General features: G+C 34.7%; 1 protein-coding gene across 6 annotated transcripts in view; it reads right to left on the bottom strand.

Annotated features, from left to right (window-relative positions):
* Positions 1-20,751, bottom strand: part of LOC129514590 (GPI ethanolamine phosphate transferase 1) — a 109,863-nt gene that overhangs the window by 83,260 nt on the left and 5,852 nt on the right. For 4 of the 6 annotated variants that reach the window (XM_055333300.1, XM_055333299.1, XM_055333304.1 and 1 more), the window contains exons 2-6: positions 9,411-9,539; positions 8,404-8,656; positions 6,053-6,174; positions 5,476-5,574; positions 2,977-3,083 (exon numbers count right to left, since the gene is read on the bottom strand). In XM_055333300.1, coding sequence (XP_055189275.1) covers positions 2,977-3,083; positions 5,476-5,574; positions 6,053-6,174; positions 8,404-8,624 — 549 coding nt within the window. In that variant the 5' untranslated portion in view covers positions 8,625-8,656; positions 9,411-9,539. Of the gene's footprint in view, positions 1-2,976; positions 3,084-5,475; positions 5,575-6,052; positions 6,175-8,403; positions 8,657-9,410; positions 9,540-18,323; positions 18,484-20,751 lie in introns of those variants that run through there. The other 2 variants (XM_055333302.1, XM_055333303.1) reach the window with 2 other exon arrangements.

Raw genomic sequence — 20,751 nt, 5'->3', positions numbered from 1 at the left:
GTTCCTACTGTTTCTTATCTTGCGAACACACTCCTTCATTTCTATACTCAACGAATATTTGTTGTGTGTCATGGGAAACTACTGGATGACTACCCCAACATGCACTCTCTTTTTCTGAGTAGAAACCTGTGATTTCATGAAACATGGCAATGCTCAACCTTAAAACCTACATATTTCCCATCCTCTCTTACAGCTAAGTGTGCCTTAGTGGTTGTGGCAATGAGATATAAATCAAGTATTTCAGTCAAAAGACTATGAAGACCTAAGGCTCTTTGAAATAACAACTCTGAAGATAAAACTCATGCTCTGAGGACAGAGGAGAAATTCAAGAGACTGGGTCTTATTGACACCATGGAACCATTATGGAAGTCCTGGACTGCATCAATCCTGGGCTGCCTACTTCTGGCACTATCTTTACTGAGATAAAAGTAAACTTTTAAGCTGTTTTTTCCCCCTATTACACAGAACTGAACCTAATCTAAGCTAATACTTGTATCTATGTACCAGATGATTCCTTGCTAGGAAATGAGTTAACAATGAGAAAAAGTCAGTATCTCTACCAACAAGATGTATTCAGGATTGAAGGGGGATCTGCCAAAGTATCAAGAATTATGGTATAGCATAATAAAGTACTTAAGATAGAGGTACCAAGGGAATATAGAAGAGTGTTATTTAAGTGGAACTGGAAGTGAGGTGAAGCAAAGGGAAGTCATGGAAGGCCTACTAAAGGAGATGATACACAAACAGAGCTTTAAAAAGCAAATGGATTCAACATGAATGAAGCTTAAAGACATTATGCTAAGTGAAATCACACTAAGCCACTCACAAAGGACAAATATAGTATGGTTCCACTTATATGAGGTATCTAGGTACAAAACATAGACATATAGGAACAAATACATAGAAACAAAGTAAAATGGTGGTTGCCAGAGGTTGAGAGAGGAAGAAAATGAGGAGTTATTTAATGAGCACAGAGTTTTGGTTCTGCAGGATGAAAAAGTTTTGGAGTCTGGATGCACAATAATATGAATATACTTAACACTACTGAACCCATACACTTAAAAATGGCTAAGATGGCAAATTTTGTTATATGTATTTTACCACAGTTTAAAAGAGTGAGTAGACATTTACATGGATTTGTTCTGCTTGGATTAAGCTTGAGTATCTAACCAGAACACAAGTCTAGGTAAGACCCCTGACTCCTTCTCTAGCCTTACTTCAGATCTTGCTCCCAGTCAGTATTCCTGCCACCTTAACTTCCCTTTCTTTCAGTTCCTCAAATCTATTATGCTGGCTCTTCAGTGCCCAAGATTTACATATTGATTGCTGTTGGCCTGAAATACTTGTTCACATGCAGTCCAGATCCATCCATTTCTTCCAATACTTCTGAGATCATTGTAATACTCTCAGGAAAGCCTTCCTCTACCTATTTAGATCATGATTTTCTAAAGGCATATTCTTAGTCCCTATATTTTCCCTTCACACCATTTTCCCATTGCTGATGATTTCATATTACTGTTATTATTATACATATATGCCATATTTTATGAAGTCATAGGCAAATAATTTTTTCTGATCACTAGCAGTGTTGAAATAAATAAAGGAAAAAAGGCATAAACGCAGGCCAGCCACAAGCTATATCTGCCATACACAAGGAATCAAATCCATGATTCTGGAACATTTTTAGCTATGTATATGAAATTAGAAGCCAAGTGCCTTTCAGCAAATACTAACATAAGTAGATTACATTAAGAAATAATAATTAGCTAAGTAAAATTTGCCAATTATTTTCTTAAAGAGATCTTATTTAATTTCAAGTTTTCCCTGTTGACAAAAGTATACATTAAATAAAAAAAGAAAATTTCAAGGAGAAAGATCCTGATAGAAGAAATATGGTTTATCAAAGAATGTATTGAACCCTTAATTCCTGCTAAGTAACTACAAAGAAAAATGAAGACACATACTTAGGATTTTATTTACAAGCTAACAAAAATGACTGTATCATGGAGAAGTCCGCAGGGTCACTTTGAAAGACACTACTGGTAAGAAGAATCATTAAGGGTCAATCAATGAGTGCTTCTAACAACAGATAAATTATAAGTTGTTATATCTAAATGAGAAACAATGGACAGGAAGAAAAGAGAGGCAATATCCACAACTTAGATTTTCACACAATTTTTCAAAATGAATTCTACCGGATCCCCGGTGAAAACTGGTAATTGTCACTATCAAATAGTCTAAACACCTTTATTGCTTAGAGAAACCCATGGATATGGATATTATGACTAACTTGCTAATTTGTTTTTGCTTATCTTTCTCTAAAGTGCAATTTTTAAACAATCATGTTATTATAAATGCATTCCATTTGAACAGCACTTTCTTTTTTTTTTTTTTTTTTTTTAAGATTGTATTTATTTATTCATGAGAGAGACACAGAGAGAGAGAGGCAGAGACACAGGCAGAGGGAGAAACAGGCTCCATGCAGGAAGCCTGACGTGGGACTCGATCCCGGGTCTCCAGGATCACACCCTAGGCTGAGGGTGGCACTAAACCACTGAGCCACCTGGGCTGCCCTGAACAGCACTTTCAAAAGCATTTTTCATACATCTTACATGATTCTACTGCTAAAAGACTATTGTATGGTCAAAGAAAGATCAAGGTTTACCTAGGACTATTCAGCACATAGGAATGAAATGCAGGCTCCCTGAATTCCAATCTATGGAGCCCATTTCACTGTCAGAAATATAAAAATTTAAAAAGTTATCTTTTTTCAGATTTTTTTAAAAACATCCATTAATTGGTTATTGTAGAAAGTGTAATTTCTTAGAATCTAGTCTTTTTAAAATAGTATGTACAAATACAGAACTTTCAAGTTTATACAAGTAGGAAAAATTAAGATGCATTTACTAACAAATCAGTTTCTAGTACTTAGGTACAAATACATGTGCTGAAGAAGATCACCTCAATAGTACTCACCTTCATATTATCAAAAACCCAAGTATCCAGTTTTGTTACATCCTGGGCACCAAAATCCTCATTGTCAGCATCATAGCTATATGCATAAACATGGTCTCCACTAGCACCTGAAAAGGAAATTTTGGGAAAAATCTTTTTAACAATTTTTTAATCTGTCATGAAATATGAAGTAGTCATTTAAAGATTTTTTTTTATGATAGTCACACAGAGAGGGAGAGAGAGAGAGGGAGAGAGAGAGAGGCAGAGACACAGGCAGAGGGAGAAGCAGGCTCCATGCACCGGGAGCCCGACTCGGGACTCGATCCCGGGTCCCCAGGATCGCGCCCTGGGCCAAAGGCAGGCGCCAAACCGCTGCGCCACCCAGGGATCCCCCATTTAAAGATTTTTGTGAGCAACCAAAATTTTTCACAAAGCATTTTATATTATTAAATTTTTTAATTTATAAAAATAATATAATTATTATATATAATTATATATAATATAATTATTATATATAATATAATTTTATATTATTATTAATATTTTAAATATTTTATTTATTCATGAGAGAGACACACACACAGAGAGAGAGAGACAGAGAGAGAGAGAGAGATTGGCAGAGGGAGAAGCAGGCTCCATGCAGGGAGCCCGACGTGGGACTTGATCCCGGGTCTCCAGGATCCCGTCCTGGGCTGAAGGCGGCACTAAGCTGCTGAGCCACCCAGGCTGCCCAGCATTTTATATTATAATAGGGAAGAGAAAGACAGGAGAAAGAATGAACATTTATTTTAAGTGCAATGGACTATGACTACTACTTTAACATGCTGTTGCTTTTTGTTCTCATAGCACCATTCTAATTTTACAGATACACTACATGTAAGTTAATTACTTAGCAAAGTCACAATGCTAATACACACAGCACAAAAATAAACATCAAAGTCCGTTTCCCTGTACAGATTAAACTATTCAAAAAATTTGTCGTCTGTGAATGCTACAATCTAAAACAGACGAAGTCATTTGGTACATCCTAAAGCAAGAAGAAAATTCAAATATTTCACTTATCCTATTCATAAACTGTATTTTTCTTAATATAAAGGAATAAATATTGCCTATTGTTAAATTCTTTGAAGGGGTCAACAAACATATTAATCTTACATATTTACAAGATTTTATTAAGAATGTAATCAACTTAGTGAATTGCTGAGATAGGTAATAAGGATGAGACAGACCAAGTAATAATCTCTAATAAAAGCACTTCAGTTCCAATGACACTACCACCGCTCAGCCATTCCACTTCCCACATCCTAAGTACAGATCTGAGTAGGTTTTTTGGTTACTCTAAGAAATAGAACACTCCTGGGGATCCCTGGGTGGCGCAGTGGTTTAGCGCCTGTCTTTGGCCCAGGGCGCGATCCTGGAGACCTGGGATCGAGTCCCACGTCGGGCTCCTGGTGCGTAGAGCCTGCTTCTCCCTCTGCCTGTGTCTCTGCCTCTCTCTCTGTGTGTGACTATCATAAAAAAAAAGTCCACTCCTATTGGACTGTTTTTGATTCAGGTGTTGGTCCTGTCCTTCCAGTGATAGCCAGAAGTAGGAAGGTCATATAGTCACTCACCACCACCAGCCCCCCCAAAAGCTAAACTGCTTTCCAAAAAAAGGAGACTATATATAAATGGCAAATAGTCTGAGGTTTCTTTACCCTGACGTACATAATTGTGTTCTTTGAATATCATATGTAAAATTCTGAACATATATTTTTGCTTTCAGGACATATAATATTCAATAATGCCAATTATTAAGATTACATCTATGGTTAAGTATAATGTTACAAAACCTTTCATTAAGTGAAATGACCTGTCATTCTGCTCTCACTAAAAAGCATTTAATGACAAAATTCAAATGGAATCCGGGATTTCAGAAAAATTATAAACAAATTTCTAATCAATGCACAGAAACAAATATAGCAAATCCAAATGGCATGATCTTGAATATGTGAAAATAGGAATTACAAGTCATAGCACTTAAATCTTTATGTAAGTATCTACAAACTTAATAAATTATCAAAGTAAAATGAACCAGACATCAAAATCACCATCATAATGAAAAGTTATGTGATAAGCACATTGTTAGATATTTCACAGGAATTATCTAATTTAATCCTAAAAACAAACCTATGAGATAGAAATTATTATGATTACATTTTACAAGGCAAACTGAAGTTCAGAGAAGTTAGCTAACTTGCCCAAGATTACAAAAGCTGTTAAATGTTAGAGCCATATACCATTTCATTGAATCCAAGATACTAACCACTATACATGTGCCCATATATTTCAAGTACAACTAAAAGAAAAATATCACACAGACACATCTATCCTTTGTAATATATGTCACTATGTCAGAGATGTTAAATATTTAAAAACAAGTATCTCAAAAATCAATAAAATATAGTAAGTAATACACAAAAATTAGCATATTGTTTTACTACCTATACTATCTGAGGTAATATAATCAATGACTCTTACCTTTGGCAAACATAGTCAAGATATCTGGGCTTCCCCAGCTCCATGTGTACCTGCTTTCATTAATAAGAGAATCAAATCCCACAGGATTTTCCTTCCATCCTTCAGGTCATTGAGAAAAGAAGCAAATAGTAACAATAGTAATATATACACGGTGAACGGTGAAATATTAGTATAGCCCCTAAAGAAGTATTCTTCAAAAAGTAACAATGAGAATTACAGAACAAATGCAAAATAGTAGATTTTATGTTACATGTATTATACCATAATTTTTTTAAAGCTTACAATAGATAACTTCTTACTAAAATATAGAATCACTTTTGAACTTTTGAGAGTTAACATCTAGGAAAACCATGGATCCATCCAGTCAGGTTATTTTAGTAGCACAGAACAATAAAAGACCAAAGCTTAATTCTTGAATCAACACCAGTATGTGTTTATGAGTAAGCCATACTAAAATACTTACCAAAAGTATGTCAAAATACACTTCACTTGTGTCATGATTCAGTGGTAAAGAAGCAATATATATGCCATAAATTTTTCATATCAGAAAATCATCCGTATAGAATATAGACAATACCTTTGGCAACTGCACTGACATCTTCATAAAACCCAGCTATCAGGGCTACGTGACCTGGCCGGGATTCAGTTGGCACCCGTGTATGAGATATCCCCCAGCTGCCTTCATGCATGATGATATTCCTAAAAGATATTATAGATCAATAGTTAACACAGACTATGATTAAATCCTACTAGAGCTTTAGAAAAAATAAGATTTTTACAGAGGAATCAAACCCAAAAAATGACTCAAAATTTAACTAGGAAAGGAATCTTTCCAATCCCAGCTGAGCCCAGTTCCAGCCCTCCGACTAGCTGGATTCAGCAGCATAAATGAGTTTAGGCGAGACAAAGAACCATCCAACCACTACAAAGAACTGTGAAACAAAATAAAGGACTGTTGTAGGAAGTCACAAAGTATTCAGATAGTTTGTTACATGAGAATTAACTGACTCACAGAATATTGCCCTATAAATGTCAAATTTCATTAGGTGAGATGTGTTAGATGCAGTCATACAGGAGAAAGTCCTTGTTCTTAGGTGATGCATGCAAAAGTGTTTAGCAGTGAAATGTCATGAGATCTTAAACTGTATTGCAATGAAAGCAAAGGACCAGCAATGCCACTGCAGGTTAAAGAGCAGCAGAGTAACGAGCTATAAAACACTGACTGCATTGGTAACAGTTTTTAAGATGAATGTTTGAAGCCCATAACAATAACTACAAGTACTGGTTTAGATACTCTTTAATACTGAATTACCTCAAACTAAAACCAATTTTGGTAAAATGCATGCATAGTTTGAAAACCATTGAACCATTTGTTAAGGGAAAAATATTTTTTAACTTCTTCAGTATTTAATGAAAAGTAAATTTCAACACAAAGTAGGAGGTAGAAAGAAATTTGAGGGACGCCTGGGTGGCTCAGCGGTCGAGCGCCTGCCTTCGGTCCAGGGCGTGATCCTTGAGACCCGGGATTAAGTTCCACTTCAGGCTCCCTGCATGGAGCCTGCTTTTCTCTCTGCCTCTCTCTCTCTCTCTCTCTCTCTCTCTCTCTCTCATTAATGAATAAATAAAATCTTTTAGAAAAAACTACTTTAAAAAATAAAAAAGAAATTTGCATATCTGTTTAAAAACATTTTGATCAGTTCAGATCATATTTTTTAAGAAAGAAAATGAGGAACAAGTAAAACATTTTACAAACAGGTTTAAAAAAAACTAGATTTCTGAAATTGTAAACACACGATGGCATATAAGCCAAGGCATACCAACCACGTGAGCTCTTGGCCTGCTACCCACCACCCAAAGGAGAAAGAAGTGCCACCAGGGAGGCTCACCTTTTCCCTAACAACTGGTATACTTTTATTAATTTGCGATGAACTGTATTTTTCTCCTTTCTTTGACAACTAAGAAAGTCATCTAAATATACACCTAAATTTTAAGTTATTTGTGGAAATTAATGTGACACATTCTTGTGAAGTGCACTTAACTATGGTTTGATCTTATTTTCCTACTCACATTTTCCACTGCCCTGAGTTGCTCACTTAATTACTTTTATCTAATGCATTCCTTTGAGCCACCATAAATTTATTTCTGGAAATTCAACAGGAATCCAAGTTCATTCATTATTCTAGCAGTCAACAAATATCTAACGGCCTACCATGTTCTAAGAACTGGAAATAAAGTGGTATATAAAACAAAGGCCCAGGTTTCAAGGAACCTGCACATGCTAAATACTATAAAGAAAACTAAAGCACAGTAAAGAGATAAAGTAGTGATGGCAGGTGAGAACAAGGGAAGGTGAAATATTTTAGATAAATTTCCACTTGGATTTGAGTTTTAATCTCTCTACATACAACAGCATTAAGAAGGGCTTTTGAGGGACATGCCACTAATCAGAAAAATAACAATTATAGTTGTAGGAGCCCCAACAGTTTAAAAAATTAAACATTTCTTTTCAAAGCCACTTCAGACTCTAAAATCACACTGAACAGCAATATCAACTTGGAAGGGCTTCATATGTTTTATAGGTGTATTATCAGTTGAATTCTATATTTTCTAGTTAAATACCACTGTAATTAGCAATTCATTAATATTTATGTTTGTCATTATTTTTAAAATATAACAAGTTTATTTTATAAGAAAAAGATAATACAGTGAGTTGTAAGCCAGGTTTGGATAATTAGGACAAGGTAGGCCAAGCAGCTAATGTCATACACATCTCCTGGGAGGAAATAAATTTGTTAATCCATAAGACAAAGGCAGATATATATTTGCCCCTATTGCCTTTCTCATCATCACTTCTATGTCCAACATGAGATAAAACAGTGGCAAGACAACATTTTCCAGAGAGTTCTTTGTATCAGCTAACATGCTTACCTAATAAATGGCGCTCTAGTATTTCCATTTTCATCTAATTCATAAAGTGTATCAGCCCGCAGGCCATCAGCAACAAATAGTACTAATCTTTTTGCTGGAGGAGGCAATGGCGTTAACTGAGGAGTCATTCCATGAACCAAAGGAGATGTAAAATAAATATCAAAGATGGAGCCGAAGAACACAAAATGTACAAGCAATCCCAAAATAAAGAAGAGCAGCATATCCAGGGTAACTAATTAATCTTCAAGAAAGACTGAAAGAGGAAACAAAATTAAATTTGGGTAAACCTTAATGCAATTATTTATTTTTTCAATATTTTGGTGACTGTGTGTAGATTGAACATGTGTGTTAAAATGTTACATAATTTACAACTTCACTTTCATTTATGCTAGCAACAATATACATTTTTTAATAATGAGATAATACTAAAATATATTCAAACAAAAAGAGAAAGTTCAAGTATAATACGCAATTAACACCAATAAACTATTGCTAATAAATTTTAATGCACACTAAGCTTATAAAAACTAACAGAGGATCAAAAAACAAAGAATTAAATGAGTCCTAAAATGAGTCAGGGTTCAGTTAAATCAAACCCTGTATAAAATAGAAAATATAATTCATGGTGCTCTTGGTTGCCCATATGACCACCACTGATAGGCTTGGAATTTAACATGACTTAAATGTTAGTGGAATTTTTTTTGGGGGGGCGGGGGGTTATCAGCTCAGGAGACTTGTAGATTCTGCTGACAGATAACATGATTTTTGTCAATTTAGCTAAATTATAGGAAGGAAAAAGTAGTTAAATTCCATGTGTTTCAGAAAATGTACATTCACTAAAGGAACACTTTTAGTTTCCTGAACCAATAAAAAAAAAAAGGGAAAGTTATATTCATTCTTTCAATTTAAATATTCTTGAAAGTATTCTATACATAACTGTTTATGGGATACAACAGGGAACACCAAGAAGACATAGTTACAGATCTGATAAGCTTACTCATACTTACTGAAGGAAAACTAAGCAACATGAAACTTCATTTAAATAATACTGTAAGACAGTATGCCATTAACTGCCAAGATCAAGTCCATGGGAATTTTCAAGACAGTCTATAATTTACTTTTGTTGGTGAATCTCCCTGTAGATTAAAAACAACAAAGTACTCTTAAATTGTTTTTTTGTAATATAACTAACATCAGTTACATACAGTGACCCTTGGCTGAAAGACACCAAAGATGAAGTAATTTTAATTACAGACACATCTTATTCTTCTTGGTCTAAAGAATTACATCATGGAAGAAAGGGTGGCAAAAACAACAAAAAACAACAAAATCCTTGTCAAAGTCAAGTACATCATAAAAAGAATATAAAATAATGCAAATGGGCAAATTATGGGCCACTTTTTCCTGAAAGATTTAAGAGTCATAAATATCAAAGACATTCCACAAAGTATAGAAGTCCCTTCGTGGGTCGGTGCTATTCTGCAACCTAAGGAAAGATTCTCAATAAATATTCTGCTTTTTCTAATATATATGAGCTTCAACTATACAGCAAGCACCATCTTAATGATGGTATACTGAATATAAAAATAAAACAATCATGGGGTGCCTGGGTGGCAAAGTATGGTTGAGTGTCCGACTCGGTTTTGGCTCAGGTTGTGATCTTGGGGTTATGGGGGCGAGGCCTGCATTGGGCTCCATGCTCAGTGCAGTTTGGTTGAGACTCTCTCTCCCTCTCCCTCTGCCCCTACCCTTGTACTCTCTCTAAAATAAATGAATAAATCTTCAAAAAATTAAGAAAATCACTGGTAAGTTTGGAAAATATAGAAAAATTACTTATGATTTTATCACCTAAAGAAAAATCTGTTACATTTCTTACAGTTTTTATCCAATCTACATTTTTATAGTCTCATAATTTCATATATTATTATACATGAACATTTCTTTGTTATTAAAAAAAACTCTTCTTACTCATTATTTACCATCACCACACTTTATTCTATGGGCACATCTTAATTTTCCTGTTCACCTCTATAAATGTTAAACATTGGGTTTTCATTTTTTCATTATTATAAATGTCAACATGATTAATTTACATTTTAATGTAATTTTTATGTTAACTTTTCAACATTTCACATTGTACGTTTAAAATACTGCCAATAAATTCAATACTAAGTCAAAGGCTATGAGCACCTTTAAGGCTCTTGATACATTGTACACGGAAATAATTTTTTAGCTGAAAACTGATTATCCTAACGATAACTTCATTTAACACTTGCAGTATAGATTTCTCTTATCTCACAACCCCTTCTAAAGAAAAAACTATCACTTCAAATAGACACAGTAAAACAAAATAAATTTGATGAATTAAGAAGACATTGAATACTCTAAATGACAGTATTTCAAATAGAAAAATTATTAATACCACTGTTTCGAGAAAGGAAGGGGTGGTCAGCTTTGTCAGATACAGTTAAGACTGGAGTAAGAGCAGGGCAGCAGGTGATTTGGTTTGTGGAAGTTCTTGTTAAGCTTACTGAGAAATTTCAACATAACGAGAACTGAGCCCTTTCTAAAGTGCTTGTTTGAAAAGCCAACAGGTGGCGATGAAGGGAAAGGCAGCAAAATGAGTACAGCTCTTTGGGAGAGTGTTAACTCTAAAGAAGAAAAATGAAAATTGAGGTAGGGCCAATAGAGGATTTTCTTCAGGTAGGAAATAGTAGATTTGAGTGCTGAGGAATGATGATGACTGATGACGTAGAAAGAGGTCAAAGCTGCCACAGAAAGCTGGAATAACCGCAGGGGTTACAAATCCTTATGAAAGTCAGAAAAAATGGAACCTAGGGTACAAGTGGAGGAGATGGCTACTCCTGTTTTCCCTGGGATTTTCCTGCTTTTGGCACTGAAGGTCTTGCATCCCAGCAAAGTTCTCAGTTCGACAAAAACTGTCTCTGGGCTCTTTAGTTGGTTGGTCCCATGGCAGCCTGCTTCTTCATTTTCTTGCATCTTCTCCAGTCATCTCCTCAAGGTTTCTCTGGCCACCCAGAATTAGACCCCTCTCTGATTTTCCTTGATTTAAATACTCATACACTCTGTATTTAAAAATAGAGTATCCAGCAGCCCATTTTTCAGTGCTAACAAGGAGCTCTGTGATAATTCTTTCAGATCCAAAAAACTATCTACTGTGCTTTTAATTTTTTTAAATATGCATATTAAATTAAAATTACCCCTAGCTATTTTCTTGAGTACAAGGACTCTCCATCATAATATATGGCACTTATTTAAACAAGTGCTAATTATTTTAAGAGTCTTACTAATTTTTTTGTGAAGACTTCTAAAGATTGGTACCTATTTTTTAAATTTTTCAGTCAACTTTATTAGTGTATTTTATATATAAAAAAGGACACATTTTAAGTTTTACAAGTTTTGACAAATATATATTCACATAACTATCAAAATCTAGATCTAGAATATTTTCTCTAAGAATTCCCCCCCATGTCCCTCTGAAGGTAATCCTTGCCCCACAGTCCCAATCATAAGCCATTGCTGCTCTGTCTTCTGTGATTGAAGATTAATATTGATTGTTCTAGAACATCACTGAGATGGACTCATGCAGCATGCAGTCTGTTCTATTTTCATTCAGCATAATTTTTGACTTATGGAGGTGATTTGTTTGTTCCTTTTTAATGTTAAGTATTCCATTGTATGGCTATACTACAAAGTGTTTATTAAATTCTTGAATATGTGAATTGTTTCCAGTTTGGGGCTATTATAACGCTTTTTAAACAGTAAATTTGCAAGACTTTATATATATATATATTTTTTTTTTCATTTCTCTTGAATACACAGAATTAGAATTGCTGGGTTAGGGGTGTCTGGGTGGCTCAGTAGGTTAAACATCTGCCTTTGGCTCAGGTCATCTCAGGGTCCTAGGATGGAGTCCTGCATCAGGCTCCCTGCTCAGCATGGAGTTCTTGTTCCTCTCCCTCTGCCCCTCTGCCTGCCTGTGCTCCCTCCTCTCTCAAATAAATAAAATCTTTTTAAAAAAAGTTGCAGGGTCAAATGGAAAGATGTTTAAATTTATATAAAGTATTGCTAAACTTTTTCCAAACTGTTTTACCTACCTGTTATACAATTTCACATACTGTCCTTTCAGCAAGTGTTTTAAAACTTTATTGACAATCTATAATTTCACTATAAATGCCATTTAAGAATTTATCTTAACTTTTTATAGTAAGTGTAATGTGCTTTATATTCTTTATATTGTGTATAATATTTCTCCACAGTGAGAATATTCAATTATAGCACTAGCTACTATTGATTACTTGCTCAGCATCAGAACCTGGGCTTGAGTACTTATGTTTTTTCCTCTAATCCTCAGAATCTGCTTTGTCAATGAAGTAGTAGAACCCTCATTTTTACAGCAGGGAATGGAGTCTAATGGGACCTAAGTGATGCTCCAAACATCATATAACTAGAAGAGGAAGAATGAGATTTGAACGCTGGGTCACACTGGAGACCCTAAGCCTTTTCTAACACTTGTTCAGATGACCAGTGTGTCCAGACTTGATCTTGGTACCTTTCTTGGAGGGGTGGGATGGCATAATGGTAAAGAGTACATACCAATGCATTCCTCTGCAGGGATTCTAATCCTGCCTTCTCTACTTACTAGTTGTGTAACTTAAGGCAAGTTACTTAATTTCTTTGTGCTTCAGTTTGTCAATTAAATGAGGATAACTATAGTATCTACTTGCTAGGGTGTTACTAGAATTGAGTTGATGTGTGTAAAATATGCAGAAGAATCCCTACCACAGTCAGTACTCATTAAGTAATATATTATTGTTGCTAATGTACATGAAGTTGGATTTATCATGTAAGAAAAATTCATTTGCCATCCTTGAGTCTAAAATCAAATACATGTAAATCTCTTACAGAACCAACTCCCAAACTTTTATACCAAAGCATCAACTTTAGTGTCACTGGTTTACCACTAGTTTATGTGTTTTGTTTTTTTTTTTTAATTCTGGTAAGGACACTTAACATGGAAGATCTACCCTTTTACATCTTTAAGTGTGCAATACAGTACTGCTAAGTATAGGCACAATGTTATACAGATGTCTAGAACTTACCTTGTGTAACTGATATTTTATAGCTGTTGAACAATAACTCCTATTTCTCCTCCACCACCATCTCCAAGTCCCTGGTGACCATCATTCTAGTCTCTGCCTCCATGTATCTGACTCTCTTAGAAATTTCCTGTAAGAATCATACAGTATTTGTCTTTCTCTGACTAGCTTTATTTCAGCTAGCAAAATGTCCTCCAGGCCAGGAATGTCTGATAGCTCCAATTGTTCTGTATATTTGCCAACAATATTTGGTATTAATAAGCTGTTTAGTTTTGACTTTTCTATATGTGGGAGTGTACTTGTAACCTATTGTGGTTTTAATTTACATTTCCCTGATGACTAATGATGTTGAGTGATTTCTCATGTATTTAACGGACTTTTTAAAAAATACTCTCCCTATCCCCCTTTTCTAGGTGTTTTTCAAAAAGCAGTACCTTCCAATTTTGGTTAAGTTCAGTTAATTTTTCTTTTGATTATCTACTTGTGTCCTACATAAGAAATATTTGTAAATGACAGCACTTTATTTTTTTTTAAGATTTTATTTATTTATTCATGAGAGACACAGAAAGAGAGGCAGAGACATAGGCAGAGGGAGATGTAGGCTTCCCACAGGGAGCCTGATACAGGACTCAATCCTAGGACCCAGGGATCATGACCTGAGCCAAAGGCAGATGCTCAACCACTGAGCCACCCAGGTGCCCTAACAGCACTTTCTTTAATACAGATTTTTTAATACGCGTTATTTAAAAATAATTTCAAACTGATAAAAGAATTGCAAGAATGGTACAAAAACCCATATACCCTGTAGCCACATGCATCTATATTAATATTTTCTTTTGCTTTGTCATGTTTTCTCTTGTCTCTACTGTCCATGCTTTGCCTGTCTTACCCCCATGAAAGTATACACACATATATGTGTGTCCATGCATGTAAAATATTGTTTTGGAACCATTTGAAGATAAATTACATATAACATGACCCTTAAACCCTAAATTCTTCAGTGTTTATTTCCTGAGAACAGTGATACTGTCTTATATACCAACAGCAATTGTCAACTTCAGTAAATTCAACATCAGTATTTTATCTCATCTACCATCTGTACTCCACATTTTCTGAAGTGCCTCAATAATGTTCTTTATAGCATTTTTATAGCTCTACTGAGGTACAACTGGTCTATAACAGACTGTATGGATATAAAATGTACAATACAGTCAAGATAATATATCCAGAATTCTCAAAACATTCCTCATGCTTATGTAATTCACCCCTACATATTTTATATTTTTTGATATTATTGTAAATGGTATTTTGTATTTCAATTTCTTCTTGTTCTTAAAACACTACTTTTTATATACTCACCTTGTATCCTACAACACTGACAAACTATTATAGTAGCTTTTATACAGATCTTTTTGATTTTCCACAGAGATAATTATATCACCTATGAATAAACGACTTCTTCCTTGTCAATATGAAGGTCTTTTATCCTTGTCTCATGTTTACTGTACTAATAGGACCTCTAGTATGATGCTGAACAGAAGTAGTAGTAACAGGAATCTTTGTCTTCAATTTTAGGGAGAAAATTGTCAGTTTTCCAGGATTTGGAGATTTCCTTTATTTATTTATTTTAAAGATTTATTTATTTGTGATAGAGAGAGAGAGAGAGAGAGAGAGAGAGAGAGGCAGAGACACAGGAGGAAGGAGAAGCAGGCTCCATGCCGGGAGCTTGACGTGGGACTGGATCCCAGGACTCCAGGATCACGCCCTGGGCCAAAGGCAGGCGCTAAACCGCTGAGCCACCCAGGGATCCCCGGAGATTTCCTTTATTAAGTTAAAGAAGTTGGCTTTCACTTCTAGCATGCAGAGCTTAAAATCATGAATGGATGCTAGATGTTGTCAAATCCTTTTTGTTGGATCTACGGAGATGATTGTGAGCATTTGTTTTTTTCTCTTTCAGCTTCTTAATCTGAATGAATTACTGATTGAATTACAAATGTTAAACCAAACTTGCATTCCCATAATAAACCCCACTTGGAAAAAAAAAAAACAAAAAGAAAAAAAAATAAAATAAACCCCACTTGGTTATTGTTATCCTTTCTATGAAGTGTTAGATTTCATTTGCTAAAATATTATTTAGCATTTTATAGCAATGTTTATGAAAAGATATGAGACTATATATATATATTTTTTTTTTTAAACTTCATCCATTTATTCATGAGATAAACATGCAGGGAGCCTGATATGGGACTCAATCCCGGGTCTCCAGGATCACGCCCCAAACCGAAGGCGGCGCTAAACCACCGAGCCACCCAGGCTGCCCTAATTTTGTTTTCTTGCAATGTCTGAATCTCCTTTTATCAGACAATGAGTTGGAAAGTGTTGCTACCTCTTTTGGGTTTGTTTTTTTTTTTTTTTTTTTGGAAGAATTTGTGTGGAATTTGTATTATTTCTTCCTTTACTGTGTAACAGATTCACTGGTGAAGCCACTGGCTTTTTCTTTGTGGGAAGATTTTTAACTATAAATTCCATTTCTTCACATATATAGGAATATTCAGATTATTTACTAATTGTTGAGTGAGCTTTGGTAGTCATATACGTTTTAGAAAATTTGATTTCATCCAAATTATTAGATTTATTGGTCTAAAATTATTCAAAATATTCTATTCAATTATTATTCTTTTTTCTATCCTCCATTCCAGGACACAGTCTATCAGGTATCATATTTAGTCGTCCAAAGTGAGTCACTTTTCAAGTACTTAATTCTTTCCAGTTAGATCTTAAACTATTCAGCTAAAATACATATGGTATATTTGGATGTACAGAAGCTCACATTGATTTAAATATCTCCTCTTCATCATGGAAACATTAGTACTCTCTATCATGGTTATAAATAAGCACACATCTATGTCATTTCCCACTTTCACTTGCATTTATGAATAACTCCCTGGAATTAACGTTCTTATTTTCCCATTGCCATTACACAGCTTTTCTGAATAAAGTATCAAAGTCTATGTGTTTAAGGAACATATAAATTTTCCACTACCCAAAAGCTTACTGAAGTAGTCAAACAAGAATTTTGAGAACTTTGACCTTTCCAGAGCTCTAACAGCCAAAGTAAAAGTTGCACTCTATGAGAACAGAAGTCTCCCAGTCAAGTCAATCCCTGTGTTTCCTTATCCATTAAAAAAAAGACACCATCAGCCTTATTCCGTGGCAGGAGTCTAGTGGGAAGTAATTAAGACATGGCACCATACAAATGTAAAGTACTGGAATACTCTAAACTAAATTGTAAAGCACGGGACTTTTATTTTTTAAATCAAACTCTAAATAGATAAATTTATATTATTTTTTAAAAAAGGGATTAAAAAAAGGTATAATGTATCTTCCTGTTCCAGTCAAATCAATTTTATAATTTCTTAATTAAGACTTGGAATATTCATTGCTACCAAATATTAATGATATAAACACTGTATATTTAATATTTCTCAGTGTCCAGTTGGGTTCTATTTATTCTTTCTTTCCCTTTTTTTTTTTTTTTTTTTTTTAAGAGAGAGAGAGTAAGTGGAGAGGTAGGGCAGTGAGGGAAAGAGAATTCTAAGCAGGCCCCACAATTGGTACAGAGCCCTACCTGGGCTGGATCCCACAAGCCTGAGATCATGACCCGAGCTGAAATCAAGAGTTGGTTGCTCAACCGACTGAGCTACCCAGGCACCTCTGGGCTCTATTTTCAAAAGGGCTTGAGTTTCTTAGTTCTCTACTTTCACACCAAATAAGTTCATTATGTCCTTATCTGAACCACTTCAGCAACACACAAATGGGGTTCCCTACTAAACTACATGATATAAATTTTTCCCCTCTTCAAAGTAATGATCTTATATATTGCACTCTATTAATCATACTAAATTTCACTGGCCATTATACTTTATTCTAATTGGTCTTTAGTAGTTGTATACACCGGCCTTAACCCCAAAATTCATGTACTTTCTTTTTTTTTCCCCAAAGATTTTATTTGAGAGAGGGTGTGTGTGTAAGAGAGATCATGAGCAGGGAGGAGGGGTAGAGGGAGACGTAGACTCCCCACTGAGCAGGGAGTCTGATTCAGGACTAGATCCCAGGACTTCTGGGATCATGACCTGAGCTGAAGGTAGATACTTAACCAACTGAGCCCCACCCAGGTGCCCCTCATGTACTTTCTAACCCATTTTCTTAAATGATCCTTAATTTTAAAGAATTTATTTCAATATAAGAAAGATAAGGTCAAATGAGAGTATCTAAAAGAATTCCAGGAAGGAAAATCAAATGAGGATATAGTTGATACTTTTTCTCTAAAATCATGTTAGAGATAATTACTTCATCCAGTAGTAACTTGACATTCTTATCTTCACCAAAATGCAATGAGATATTAATGAGCTTGGAATTTCACATCTTTTTTCCACAGAATTCCAACTAATAAATGTAGAAGGAATAAGGAAAATATAAAATTACACCTAAACACCACAATAACTTATTGCCATCAGGACACATTGATAAATGCTTAACTCAGTAAGTGAATATTTGAGGCAAAACAGGGTATTTGCAGTCTCAAAGAAATATCACCTAAACATATATTAATTACAAAGGGAAAAACATTAACTTACAATGGAGAAACCCTTCAGATACCACCTTACCAAATGGTCAAAGTTAACATAACCAGTAATAAGACACATTAACATCATGTAACCCTAATATGGTGCACTAAGAAAGGCACAACATAGTATTTTTGGCAAAAGAATACGTGGCAATCTTGCCAAAAATGCTAACCTCGATGTATTTATGGGAGTATATCAGATAGACTCAAATTGAGGGATCCCTGGGTGGCGCAGTGGTTTGGTGCCTGCCTTTGGCCCAGGGCGCGATCCTGGAGACCCGGGATCGAGTCCCACGTCGGGCTCCCGGTGCATGGAGCCTGCTTCTCCCTCTGCCTGTGTCTCTGCCTCTCTCTCTCTCTCTCTGTGACTATCATAAATAAATAAAAATTAAAAAAAAAAAGTTTGAAAAAAAGTCTGCAAAAGACCAGTATTCTTCAAAACTATCATGGTCGTGAAAGACAAAGAAAGGCTGAAGAATGAAGAACTGTCATGGAATGGAGGCTGAAGAGACATAACTGGACTGGATCCTGGGTCAGAAAATAGAAAATAGTGGAAAAAATGAATTTCACCTAAAAACTACAGATTAGTTGATAGTTTTGTACAAATGTTAATGTTTTGGTTTTGAGAATTATACTGTAGTCATATAAAATGTTTACATTAGGTACAATGTAAAGAGTATACTATAACTCTGTACTATTTAACTTCTCTATGGATCTAAAAATATTTCAAACTAAAAAGAAAAAAATTAATTTGGAGCCTAAGTCTGTGCTCAAAAGATAACATTAACTAGAGAAATGGTCATAATCACCACAAATTTTATGGATAGCTCTGATTTCATGTAACCCGTGTTCTCGTAAATAAAGGTTATTTACTAAGCTCATAGGCTTTAAGTGTTTACATCAGTGTAAACCATCCTAAAGAGCCTATTATTTAAAGATGGTGTATTGCAGTTCTTTTAGGTTCTGTTTATCTGTCATGTGAAGAGTAAATATTGCCAGTCAAAACTGTAAGGAAGTTGCTGAGACTTGTACAGAAATCCTATATCCTTTCTTAGCTAGAAAATTTCAAGTTTAAAAAAAAAAAAATTTCAAGTTTTCACAGTCTTATGGTCTGAGGCCTGCTTAGCCAAACTGGCTATCAGCAAATCATCAACATACTGTAAGAGGATCCCATCTCAGAAGATTATCAGGGAAACTATTAAGCCATGTTACTAACACTAGTTCATTTGCTCCTTTATACTTATTATTTTGGGGTATATATTTTTCTCATCATGATGTAGGTCATTTTCAAGCAAAAATTATATGTGACTTTACAAATGCCATATAAGAACTAATTTTCAAATTTCCTCATGGCCAGTAGACCAACAGAGGTTGTTGGTTATTTAGATGATTCATGCCCAGCTATACACCGGAGAAGAATTCAATTTTTTGTCTTCATATCTAATGTCCTTTATCTGTTCTAGGATACCACAGTAGTTAATTATCAAGTCTCCTTAGGCTTTTCTTGGCTATGACAATTTCTCAGTATTTGCTTGTTTTGATGGTCTCGCAAGTTCTGAAAAGTACCAGTCCAGTATACTGCAGGAGGCTCCTCTATTAGACTTTGATGTTTTTCTCATGATTAGAATGGGTTTAGGAAGAGGACAGGGAGAGAGAGGAAATCTACATGTGTAAAGTGCCATTTTTTTAATCACATCTTATCAAGAGTGTATATATACACCATCAACATAACATAGCTTATCACAATTGATATTAAACTGGATCACCTGGCCAAGGCAGTGTTTGTCTGGTTTCTCCACTATAAATTTAATTATTCCCCCCCCCCCTTTTTCATATTGTACTCTTTGGAAGAAAGCCACTGTGTACAACCAATACCTAAGGAGTGAGGAATTATACTGAGCTATACTCTGTCTACTGAAAGCATGAAGTACCTATGTAGATTATTTGAAATTCTTCTAGAGAGAGGATATACATTTTAAACTCAATTATGTGATTAAAAGCGGTCATTCTACAAGATTTGATTAACATTATTATCACCAATATTTGCACTCATGCCTTCTCTATCCTACTGAAGAATTAATTTTTACCAGTATACATGCAAAGCCATTATTCCTTTTATGAGCCTTTCCAGCCAGCACCATCAAAAAATGATAAATTATTTTAAAGATTTAAACATATATTCTATTATATAACTATACTATAATTTATTTGAAAATTATCCTGATAGCTTCTTAAAAAAAAAAAAAAGGAATAGGATAGGATAGAGAATACATTACAATAAAGTACTTCAGAAGTAGAAAAATTATTTTTAAAAAGTATTTTAATTTTTCCCTGTGTGAACATGCATACATGTGCATTATATGAACATAGTACATTGTAGTGAAAAAATGTATTTCTAACCATTTTATGTACAAATAAGTTTGAAAATCATCTCTATTAAGTGGAATTGCTGCAATAAAACTGTATTCTCAACTTTACAAGACAGTAGTAAAATATCAATAACAATTTAGATGCACACCAGCAGTATATGAGAATTCCTATTTCCTCTAACTCCCACGATTGACTGGTATTATCATATTTATCTTATGCCAATCTAAACAA

The sequence above is a fragment of the Nyctereutes procyonoides genome, unplaced genomic scaffold (genome assembly GCF_905146905.1).
Source record: "Nyctereutes procyonoides isolate TBG_1078 unplaced genomic scaffold, NYPRO_anot_genome, whole genome shotgun sequence".
Classification (NCBI taxonomy): domain Eukaryota; kingdom Metazoa; phylum Chordata; class Mammalia; order Carnivora; family Canidae; genus Nyctereutes; species Nyctereutes procyonoides.
This window is presented reverse-complemented; position numbering and strand designations above follow the sequence as displayed.